The 12,500-nt window shown below is 48.3% G+C and overlaps 1 protein-coding gene across 1 annotated transcript in view; it reads right to left on the reverse strand.

The window, feature by feature from the left end:
- LOC109876736 (neutral amino acid transporter A) overlaps positions 1-12,500 on the reverse strand; it is a 31,552-nt gene that overhangs the window by 6,426 nt on the left and 12,626 nt on the right. The window contains exons 3-5 of the mRNA XM_031817528.1: positions 9,898-9,963; positions 3,642-3,808; positions 3,053-3,286 (exon numbers count right to left, since the gene is read on the reverse strand). Coding sequence (XP_031673388.1) covers positions 3,053-3,286; positions 3,642-3,808; positions 9,898-9,963 — 467 coding nt within the window. The remainder of the gene's footprint in view (positions 1-3,052; positions 3,287-3,641; positions 3,809-9,897; positions 9,964-12,500) is intronic.

A 12,500-nucleotide genomic window follows, 5' to 3' on the forward strand; every position in this document is an offset into this window, starting at 1 on the left:
CCAGTGCAAGGCTCCCAGGCACCTGCCCAGAAGGAAATTACAACCCCTACCCGTTCCACAATGGCCGTGGTCGCACCTGTCGGTGGACTTCCTGATGCATCTTCCTCCCTCACAGGGCAACACCACGATCCTGGTCGTTGTGGATCGGTTTTCTAAGTTCTGCTGTCTCCTTCCTCTGCCCGGTCTCCCTACGGCCCTACAGACTGCGAAAGCCCTGTTCACTCACGTCTTCCGACACTACGGGGTTCCTGAGGACATAGTCTCTGATCGGGGTCCCCAGTTCACGTCCGGGGTCTGGAGAGCGTTCATAGAACGTCTGGGGGTCCCGGTCAGCCTTACCCTCAGGTTTTCACCCTGAGAGAAACAGATAGGTGGAGAGAGTAAATCAGGACGTGGGTAGGTTTCTGCGGTCATATTGCCAGGACCGGCCAGGGGAGTGGGCCACGTTCATCCCCTGGGCAGATGGCCCAAAACTCACTCCGCCACTCCTCCACTAACCACTCATTTCCAGTGCGTACTGGGTTATGAGCCGGTTCTGGCACTGTGGCATCAGAGCCAGATCGATGCTCCTGCGGTGTACGAATGGTTCAAGTGCTCGGAGGAGACCTGGGACGCCGCCCATGTGCACCTACAACAGGCCGTGAGGCGGCAAAAAGCGAGCGCCGACCGCCACCGCAGCGAGGCCCCGGTGTTCGACCCGAAACCTGCCCCTCCACCAGCCTTGCCGGAGTCTGGGTCCGCGGTTTGTGGGGCCATTTAAAGTCCTGAGGAGACTGAAGGAGGTATTCTACAGGTTACAGCTTCCCCCAGATTATCGCATTAATCCCTTGTTCCATGTGTCTCTCCTCAGGCCGGTGGTGGCTGGTCCACTCCAGGAAGCTGAGGTGCGGGAGGTTCCTCCGCCCCCTCCGCCCCCTCTGGACATCGAGGGGGCCCGGCGTATGCTGTTCATTCCATCCTGGACTCGAGGCGTCGGGAGAGGGGCCTTCAGTACCTCGTGGAGTGGGATGGATACGGTCCGTAGGAGAGATGTTGGGTGCCGGTGGAGGAAGGTCTTGGACCCTTCGTTGCTATGGAATTTCCACTGTCTCCATCCTGATCGCCCTGCGCCTCGTCCTCCGGGTCGTCCCCGAGGTCGGTGTCGGTGCGCTGCTGGAGACGCGTGTCAAGGGGGGGGTACTGTCACGACTTCCGCCAAAGTCGGTCCCTCTCCTTGTTCGGGCGGCGTCACTGGCTTTCTAGCCACCGCCGATCCACTTTTCATTTTCCATTTGTTCTGTCTTTGTCTTATCACACCTGGCTTCAATGTCTATTTGTCTGTTTGCACAATGTCTATTTGCACCCCTACTGGATGGAAACTACAAGTGTAATGGCTGTGCTCAATGCAACGGCACTTACAAATGTAGATCCTTCTAACAGGGAAACAGATCCCAATCAAAGGTGTTATCACGTGCTCCACTAAGACAGTATTTATCGTATAGCTTGTCCTTGTGGTAAAAATGATGCGGGTAAAACAAAGCACAAATTAAAATAACGAATCTCGGAGCATCGTATACCCAGTTGCGGCCCACTTTTTGGAAGAAAACTACTCGATTTCGTCACTACGTTATATCGGTATCGAAAAGGTCACCCTCCCTAGGAGAGGGGGTGACCTCGACAATTTATTGTTAAAATGAGAGGCTGCCTGGATCTTTAATTTAAAGAGTCTTGCTTCCTTCGGTCTCAACGTAGACTTTGATATGAAGCCATTCTTGTGATTTTGCTGTTGTAAATGTTTGTAAGCTTATCTATGATCGTACGCAATCAATCATGTTTTTGATATGTTATTTTTATATCTGAGAATGAACCAATGATATCAGGCCACACCCGGCCATGATTACAGACACCTGTGTCCTTTGCCACTATATAAACTAGTTGGTTATTAGGTTATTAAATGATTGCATCTGAGCTCTTAGAGTGTGCGCCTCTCCTTTCATTTTTCAAGTGTTCTACTCCGCTAGCCAGCACCTCGCCTAAATAGGTGTTCTACTCCGCTAGCCAGCACCTCGCCTAAATAGGTGTTCTACTCCGCTAGCCAGCACCTCGCCTAAATAGGTGTTCTACTCCGCTAGCCAGCACCTCGCCTAAATAGGTGTTCTACTCCGCTAGCCAGCACCTCGCCTAAATAGGTGTTCTACTCCGCTAGCCAGCACCTCGCCTAAATAGGTGTTCTACTCCGCTAGCCAGCACCTCGCCTAAATAGGTGTACGTTTCTTTCTCCTCTAGATTACTATGTTGTCATGTCTTCCCTAGACAGGTAGGTGGAAGAATACCTCGTACCTGGACAGGCAGGAGGATAGTACCTGGACAGGCAGAGGGATAGTACCTGGACAGGCAGAGGGATAGTACCTGGACAGGCAGAGGGATAGTACCTGGACAGGCAGAGGGATAGTACCTGGACAGGCAGAGGGATAGTACCTGGACAGGCAGAGGGATAGTACCTGGACAGGCAGAGGGATAGTACCTGGACAGGCAGAGGGATAGTACCTGGACAGGCAGAGGGATAGTACCTGGACAGGCAGAGGGATAGTACCTGGACAGGCAGAGGGATAGTACCTGGACAGGCAGAGGGATAGTACCTGGACAGGCAGAGGGATAGTACCTGGACAGGCAGAGGGATAGTACCTGGACTGGCAGAGGGATAGTACCTGGACTGGTGGAGGGATAGTATCTGGACTGGTGGAGGGATAGTACCTGGACTGGTGGAGGGATAGTACCTGGACTGGTGGGGGGGATAGTACCTGGACTGGTGGGAGGGATAGTACCTGGACTGGTGGGAGGGATAGTACCTGGACTGGCGGGAGGGATAGTACCTGGACTGGTGGGAGGGATAGTACCTGGACTGGTGGGAGGGATAGTACCTGGACTGGTGGGAGGGATAGTACCTGGACTGGTGGAGGGATAGTACCTGGACTGGTGGAGGGATAGTACCTGGACTGGTGGAGGGATAGTACCTGGACTGGTGGAGGGATAGTACCTGGACTGGTGGAGGGATACAGTAACAGAGGCCTACCTGGAGCAGGTGGCGAAGGCGGTGGTGAAGGGCGTGATGAGGCCGGACAGGAAGCTGAAGGGGTTCTTGCGTGTGAACCCAAAGTAGATGAGAGGCAGGATGACCCCCCCGTGGATGATATGACCCAGGACGGAGGCAAATATGTATTTCCCCAGACTGGTCACCAACAGAACCACATCCTCCATCTCCACTATCTTACTACCCACCAGGAACATGATGCCGAACGGGACGTACCTGAGGTAGGAGAAATATAGAATGTATACCATTTGGTGAGGTGATGACTAACAGAATATCTATTTTTGCTGCAGATTTATTTGAAAAGAAAAGCTAAAACATTTATCAGAACTGTAATTAAATGTTTAATTTGATTCTACATAAGTAGGCAGCTTCCCAGTCAAAAAGTAGCTTCTCATTTCAGTGTCAAATGCATAGCGTCAGCAGCCTACAACACCTCCTGCAGTTCTTAAGGAATAAACAGTACAGACTTTATCTAGTGAGCCATCAGAAGCTCCTCTTGGTTTCCCTTGGGAATAGTCTTGGGAACCAGGAGAGGCTAATCACATGATCTGGGTTGTTTAAGGTCACTCACCACATGATCCAGGACACCAGCACCATGGTGGCTTCATTGAAAGCGTTGAAGAAGCGTATGAGCTCCTCCCCTTCCTCTCCCAGCTTCCTCAGTGCCACACCGAACACCATGGCAAAAAGAACCAGGCCCAAGATGTTCATACCATCTGGTTCTGTGCCCACAGGAACCTACATAGAACACACAACACAGTTTGTTTATGTATGGTTGTTCGGGTTTTTTTATATTTAAAAAACACAGATCATAACATTTGAACACAGAAAATTACAACACAGAACATAGAACATCAGAACACAGAACATGATAACATTAGAACATAGGACATCAGAACATAGAACATGATAACATCAGAACATAGAACATGATAACATCAGAACATAGAACATCAGAACATCATAACACAGAACATAGAACATGATAACATGATAACATTAGAACATAGGACATTAGAACACAGAACATGATAGCATTAGAACATAGGACATTAGAACACAGAACATGATAACATTAGAACATAGGACATTAGAACACAGAACATGATAGCATTAGAACATAGGACATTAGAACACAGAACATGATAACATTAGAACATAGGACATTAGAACACAGAACATGATAACATTAGAACATAGGACATCAGAACATGATAACATCAGAACATAGAACATCAGAACATCATAACACAGAACATGATAACATCAGAACATAGGACATCAGAACATCATAACACAGAACATAGAACATCAGAACACAGAACATAGAACATCAGAACACAGAACATCAGAACATAGAACATGATAACATCAGAACATAGGACATCAGAACATAGGACATCAGAACATAGAACATCAGAACATAGAACATCAGAACATAAAACATCAGAACATAGAACATGATAACATCAGAACATAGAACATCAGAACATAGAACATCAGAACATGATATCAGAACATAGGACATCAGAACATGATAACATCAGAACATAGAACATCAGAACATAGATCAGAACATGATAACATCAGAACATAGGACATCAGAACATGATAACATTAGAACATAGAACATCAGAACACAGAACATCAGAACATAAAACATAGGACATCAGAACATAAAACATAGGACATCAGAACATAGGACATCAGAACATAGGACATCAGAACATAGGACATCAGAACATAGGACATCAGAACACAGGACATCAGAACACAGGACATCAGAACACAGAACATAGGACATCAGAACATAGGACATCAGAACACAGGACATCAGAACACAGGACATCAGAACACAGGACATCAGAACATCAGAACATAGGACATCAGAACACAGAACATCAGAACATTAGAACATCTGAACATAGGCCATCAGAACACAGAACATTAGAACATCTGAACATAGGCCATCAGAACACAGAACATTAGAACATCTGAACATAGGCCATCAGAACACAGAACATTAGAACATCTGAACATTAGAACATCTGAACACAGAACATTAGAACATCTGAACACAGAACATTAGAACATCTGAACACAGAATATTAGAACATAGCCTTTCAGTTTATTTGATTCAGTAGGCTACCATTTATATAGTCTCCTCAAATGATATTCAGAACAGAGAAAAGAGCTATGCTCCTATTGACCCCTTTAGGGGGACCCACCATTATTGGCACTGGTCAGAGGAGGGTCTACCGTGTCTGTTCATCAGTACCCCTCAGACTGGTAATTCTCTGCCAATGAATGAGCCAAGCATTTCTATGGGAGCGTCCCAAATGGTACCATAATCCCTATAAAGCACCATAGGGCCCTGGTTAAAAGTAGTGCACTATATAGGTAATAGAGTGGCATTTGGGACGCATACCCTTGTCAGTCTGACAGCTGGGTACAAGGGGGCGATTCAGAAAACTACCCAGCTGAGTGATGACATGGCTGGGCTTCCTTCCAGCCTCGCTTGGAGGTCAGGTCAACAAGTCAGAAACATTGTCACGTTCCAAGCCGACTACAGTGCAGTCGAGCTGCGCACATTAACCATTGCATGGTGGTCATCTGTGTATTTTATTCCAAGTTCATGGTGAACCGACATGTCACGTTTGTTGGCGTTTCGTTTCTTTGGAACATCATCCCCTGTGAAGCGCTGTGCCTACATGTTTTCACCTCATGAAGCTCTTTGGGATCAAAACGTTGTCAACCGAGGTGATAGTTGGCAGCATCTGCAGGAACAGGGTGTGCAGGCCTTTCTGTTCTTTTTACATCTGTAGGCGTTTCAAATGGTAGACTACTGAATGTTCCTCAGACAGGTGGGTGGGAGCTCATATCATCTGGACCATGACATACAGTGCCTTGCGAAAGTATTCGGCCCCCTTGAACTTTGCGACCTTTTGCCACATTTCAGGCTTCAAACATAAAGATATAAAACTGTATTTTTTTGTGAAGAATCAACAACAAGTGGGACACAATCATGAAGTGGAACAACATTTATTGGATATTTCAAACTTTTTTAACAAATCAAAAACGGAAAAATTGGGCGTGCAAAATTATTCAGCCCCTTTAAGTTAATACTTTGTAGCGCCACCTTTTACTGTGATTACAGCTGTAAGTCGCTTGGGGTATGTCTCTATCAGTTTTGCACATCGAGAGACTGAAATTGTTTCCCATTCCTCCTTGCAAAACAGCTCGAGCTCAGTGAGGTTGGATGGAGAGCATTTGTGAACAGCAGTTTTCAGTTCTTTCCACAGATTCTCGATTGGATTCAGGTCTGGACTTTGACTTGGCCATTCTAACACCTGGATATGTTTATTTTTGAACCATTCCATTGTAGATTTTGCTTTATGTTTTGGATCATTGTCTTGTTGGAAGACAAACCTCCGTCCCAGTCTCAGGTCTTTTGCAGACTCCATCAGGTTCTCTTCCAGAATGGTCCTGTATTTGGCTCCATCCATCTTCCCATCAATTTTAACCATCTTCCCTGTCCCTGCTGAAGAAAAGCAGGCCCAAACCATGATGCTGCCACCACCATGTTTGACAGTGGGGATGGTGTGTTCAGGGTGATGAGCTGTGTTGCTTTTACGCCAAACATAACGTTTTGCATTGTTGCCAAAAAGTTCAATTTTGGTTTCATCTGACCAGAGCACCTTCTTCCACATGTTTGGTGTGTCTCCCAGGTGGCTTGTGGCAAACTTTAAACAACACCTTTTATGGATATCTTTAAGAAATGGCTTTCTTCTTGCCACTCTTCCATTAAGGCCAGATTTGTGCAATATATGACTGATTGTTGTCCTGTGGACAGAGTCTCCCACCTCAGCTGTAGATCTCTGCAGTTCATCCAGAGTGATCATGGGCCTCTTGGCTGCATCTCTGATCAGTTTCTCCTTGTATGAGCTGAAAGTTTAGAGGGACGGACAGGTCTTGGTAGATTTGCAGTGGTCTGATACTCCTTCCATTTCAATATTATCGCTTGCACAGTGCTCCTTGGGATGTTTAAAGCTTGGGAAATCTTTTTGTATCCAAATCCGGCTTTAAACTTCTTCACAACAGTATCTCGGACCTGCCTGGTGTGTTCCTTGTTCTTCATGATGCTCTCTGCGCTTTTAACGGACCTCTGAGACTATCACAGTGCAGGTGCATTTATACGGAGACTTGATTACACACAGGTGGATTGTATTTATCATCATTAGTCATTTAGGTCAACATTGGATCATTCAGAGATCATCACTGAACTTCTGGAGAGAGTTTACTGCACTGAAAGTAAAGGGGCTGAATAATTTTGCACGCCCAATTTTTCAGTTTTTGATTTGTTAAAAAAGTTTGAAATATCCAATAAATGTCGTTCCACTTCATGATTGTGGCCCACTTGTTGTTGATTCTTCACAAAAAAATACAGTTTTATATCTTTATGTTTGAAGCCTGAAATGTGGCAAAAGGTCGCAAAGTTCAAGGGGGCCGAATACTTTCGCAAGGCACTGTAAGTATCTTGTTGATACACAATTTGTTCTCTTTTTTTCTTCTTTCAAAAGTCTTCTGAAATTCACACAGAAAAGAAAACAGAGAAAAAAATTCTGTCACGTTTTCCTGTAGCGATGGTTGACCTTCTCACCCCAGCTCTGTACACATGCACACATACACACAAACACTCTGCAATGCCAACCAGCCACTACATCTGAGTGTATCTGGACAAAGGTCTCTCCAGGAATCCATCCTCGGGCCGTGCCAGACCAGTGTTCCCTGTTTGGACTCTCTCTTAAAGGCAGAGTCGTTGGTCAAACTAACATGCTAGCGGGCCAACAGTCCGGGCCTGCCTGGCTACATAAGGGCTGACTATGACACATGGCATAACTGAACAAACACAGGACAGTGACAGACATTGACGTCACAACAGAGTAGCTTGGTCTGATCAGGCTTAAGGATGTGGATGAATACTGATCACATTTTAAAGAAAGAAGTGTTAAACTTGTATTGAGTCCTTTCTGTTTGTTACCAGGCTGCAGGGATATTGCTATGTGTGTTGCTATGGAAGCGGCTGGTCACTTGCGTAGCGTATCGTGACAAGTGTCTTCAACATTGGACAGTGAATCATAGAACATTGTGAGTGTGTACAGTACGTTGTCCTCCCACTGGTCTCTCATAGCTGTTTGGGACGTACCCACAATATCAGACCCAGAGCTGTTTGGGACTAACCCCCAATACCAGACCCAGGGCTGTTTGGGATGTACCCACAATACCAGACCCAGGGCTGTTTTGGATGTACCCTCAATACCAGACCCAGAGCTGTTTGGGATGTACCCTCAATAACACACGCAGAATATGGTGACTAGGATCTTCACTCAATTTCCACTTTCTTCCTGTCTGTTTCATTATTTGCCCTGTCTGTGGACCAGCCCCCTCCTGTCTGTGGACCAGCCCCCTCCTGTCCGTGGAACAGATCCCCCCTGTCCGTGGACCAGATCCCCCCTGTCCGTGGACCAGATCCCCCCTGTCCGTGGACCAGCCCCCTCCTGTCCGTGGACCAGCCCCCTCCTGTCCGTGGACCAGCCCCCTCCTGTCCGTGGACCAGCCCCCTCCTGTCCGTGGACCAGCCCCCTCCTGTCCGTGGACCAGATCCCCCCTGTCCGTGGACCAGATCCCCCCTGTCCGTGGACCAGATCCCTCCTGTCCGTGGACCAGATCCCTCCTGTCTGTGGACCAGCCCCTTCCTGTCTGTGGAACAGATCCCTCCTGTCCGTGGACCAGATCCCTCCTGTCTGTGGACCAGCCCCTTCCTGTCTGTGGAACAGATCCCTCCTGTCCGTGGACCAGCCCCCTCCTGTCTGTGGAACAGATCCCTCCTGTCCGTGGACCAGCCCCCTCCTGTCTGTGGAACAGATCCCTCCCGTCCGTGGACCAGATCCCTCCCGTCCGTGGACCAGATCCCCCCTGTCCGTGGACCAGCCCCCTCCTGTCCGTGGACCAGCCCCCTCCTGTCTGTGGAACAGATCCCTCCCGTCCGTGGACCAGATCCCTCCCGTCCGTGGACCAGATCCCCCCTGTCCGTGGACCAGCCCCCTCCTGTCCGTGGACCAGCCCCCTCCTGTCCGTGGACCAGCCCGCTCCTGTCTGTGGAACAGATCCCTCCCGTCCGTGGACCAGCCCCCTCCTGTCTGTGGACCAGCCCCCTCCTGTCCGTGGACCAGCCCCCTCCTGTCCGTGGACCAGCCCCCTCCTGTCTGTGGACCAGCCCCCTCCTGTCTGTGGAACAGATCCCTCCCGTCCGTGGACCAGCCCCCTCCTGTCTGTGGAACAGATCCCTCCCGTCCGTGGACCAGCCCCCTCCTGTCTGTGGACCAGCCCCCTCCTGTCCGTGGACCAGCCCCCTCCTGTCCGTGGACCAGCCCCCTCCCGTCCGTGGACCAGCCCCCTCCCGTCCGTGGACCAGCCCCCTCCTGTCCGTGGACCAGCCCCCTCCTGTCCGTGGACCAGATCCCTCCCGTCCGTGGACCAGCCCCCTCCTGTCTGTGGACCAGCCCCCTCCTGTCTGTGGAACAGATCCCTCCCGTCCGTGGACCAGCCCCCTCAATCTCCAACACAGACACCTGTTATTTTATAGTGTATGTTTCCAATGTGTCTTTGTTCTTACTGTACTGTGGTTGTAATTCCACTTCCTTAAGTTGTCATTTGTTTGGTATTTCGGTCTTTCTTGGACGAATAGCCTATGACAGGCTACATGAGACCCTAACAAACAATCAAACAAACAAACCAACAAATATGAGGGATGTCATAATAAGCACCTTCTGGTAGAGGATGGTTCCATTGGTGTCGTTTCCCACGGCGACCATCTTGTAATCAGTGGCATACTGTGACACGGAGGAAGAGACAGAGAAATCATCAATAGAATATATATTTTAAAAAATTAACTTTATTTAAACAACAATTATTTGGAAGTACATGTATGTTAACAAAGCCATTCATAAACAAGTAACTAGTTAAATTAAAGTTCTTAGGATCAAGTATTTATTGTCAGCTGTATTAGGTGTTTACACCTGTGCAAGGTTTGCTCCAATGTTCTTCAGATCAGGTGGGAATGAAAGCTAAAACCATGAGTCATTTTTATACTCTAGCTCTATGATTGTGATCCTTCTGAACTCTACGTGTTATACCCTTCAATAAATAACAGGGTAGCACCAGTACATGCAAACACTAAGCAGACGAGACCCTGTTTCAGAGATGTCTTTAGTTCCTGTGCTGATGAATGCCTGTTTCAGAGATGTATTTAGTTCCTGTGCTGATGAATGCCTGTTTCAGAGATGTATTTAGTTTCTGTGCTGATGAATGCCTGTTTCAGAGATGTATTTAGTTTCTGTGCTGATGAATGCCTGTTTCAGAGATGTATTTAGTTTCTGATTTTTTTTTAAAGAAAAAAAAGAAGATAAAAGTAATTTTAGTAAGAACGGACTGTTCTTTATGGGACCAGAGACCAGCAGAGACACAAAGCAGCTTCAGAGCTGTGGTGGAGAGGACCTGGCAGGACCTGGCAACCAGAGACCAGCAGAGACACAAAGCAGCTTCAGAGCTGTGGTGGAGAGGACCTGGCAGGACCTGGCAACCAGAGACCAGCAGAGACACAAAGCAGCTTCAGAGCTGTGGTGGAGAGGACCTGGCAGGACCTGGCAACCAGAGACACAAAGCAGCTTCAGAGCTGTGGTGGAGAGGACCTGGCAGGACCTGGCAACCAGAGACCAGCAGAGCCACAAAGCAGCTTCAGAGCTGTGGTGGAGAGGACCTGGCAGGACCTGGCAACCAGAGACCAGCAGAGACACAAAGCAGCTTCAGAGCTGTGGTGGAGAGGACCTGGCAGGACCTGGCAACCAGAGACCAGCAGAGACACAAAGCAGCTTCAGAGCTGTGGTGGAGAGGACCTGGCAACCAGAGACCAGCAGAGACACAAAGCAGCTTCAGAGCTGTGGTGGAGAGGACCTGGCAGGACCTGGCAACCAGAGACCAGCAGACAATGGCAGAGACCCCTCTCCCTGTTCTCACACACACTCCTTTTTCCTCTCTGTCCATTGAGGCCCTGCGCTCTGAAAGATCTGGACCCCCACTGCTGTTCAGCTGGCCCCCTACCATTCGCCCAAACATCACACACACACACACACCTTTTCCTCTCTGTCCATTGAGGCCCTGCGCTCTGAAAGATCTGGACCCCCACTGCTGTTCAGCTGGCCCCCTACCATTCGCCCAAACATCACACACACACACCTTTTCCTCTCTGTCCATTGAGGCCCTGCACTCTGAAAGATCTGGACCCCCACTGCTGTTCAGCTGGCCCCCTACCATTCGCCCAAACAAACAAACAAACAAACACACACACACACACACACCAATAGCACTGATGCCACTAGCCAGCCCAAACTGGTGAATATTAATGTTTATTTTAATGGCATAGAATGATCTTCTTGCTTTATCTCTGAGCTAATTTACCGCCATGCGAAAGATACACTATATATAGATACTTTTGTATATATAGTGTATGTGGACACCCCTTCAAATGAGTGGATTCGGCTATTTCAGCCACACCCATTGCTGACAGGTGTATAAAATCTAACACACAGACATGCAATCTCCATAGACAAATATTGGCAGTAGAATGGCCTTACTGAAGAGCTCAGTGACTTTCAACGTGGCATCGTCATAGGATGCCACCTTTCCAACAAGTAAATTCTTCAAATTTCTGCCCTGCTAGAACTGCCCCAGTCAACTGTAAGTGCTGTGGTGAAGTGGAAACGTCTAGGAGCAACAACAACTCAGCGACGAAGTGGTAGGCCACACAAGCTCACAGAATGGGACCACCAAGTGCTGAAGCTCGCAGAGTGTAAAAATTGTCTGTCCTCGATTGCAACACTTACTTCCGAGTTCCAAGCGGCCTCTGGAAGCAACGTCAGCACAAGAACTGTTCGTCGGGAGCTTCATGAAATGGGTTTCCATGGCCGAGCAGCCGCACACAAGCCTAAGATTACCATGTGCAATGTCAAGCGGCTGGAGTGGTGTAAAGCTCACCGCCATTGGACTCTGGAGCAGTGGAAACACGTTCTCTGGAGTGATGAATCACGCTTTACCATCTGGCAGTCAGACTAATCTGAGTTTGGCGGATGCCAAGAGAACACTACCTGCCCCAATGCATAGTGCCAACTGTAAAGTTTGGTGGAGGAGGAATAATGGTCTGGGGCTGTTTTTCATGGTTCGGTCTAGGCCCCTTAGTTCCAGTGAAGGGAACTCTTAACGCTACAGCATACAATGACATTCTAGATTCTGTACTTTCAACTTTGTGGCAACAGTTTGGGGAAGGCCCTTTCCTGTTTCAGCACGACAATGCCCCCATGCACAAAGCAAGTTC

This window comes from Oncorhynchus kisutch, unplaced genomic scaffold (genome assembly GCF_002021735.2).
Source record: "Oncorhynchus kisutch isolate 150728-3 unplaced genomic scaffold, Okis_V2 scaffold1054, whole genome shotgun sequence".
Taxonomy (NCBI): Eukaryota; Metazoa; Chordata; class Actinopteri; order Salmoniformes; family Salmonidae; genus Oncorhynchus; species Oncorhynchus kisutch.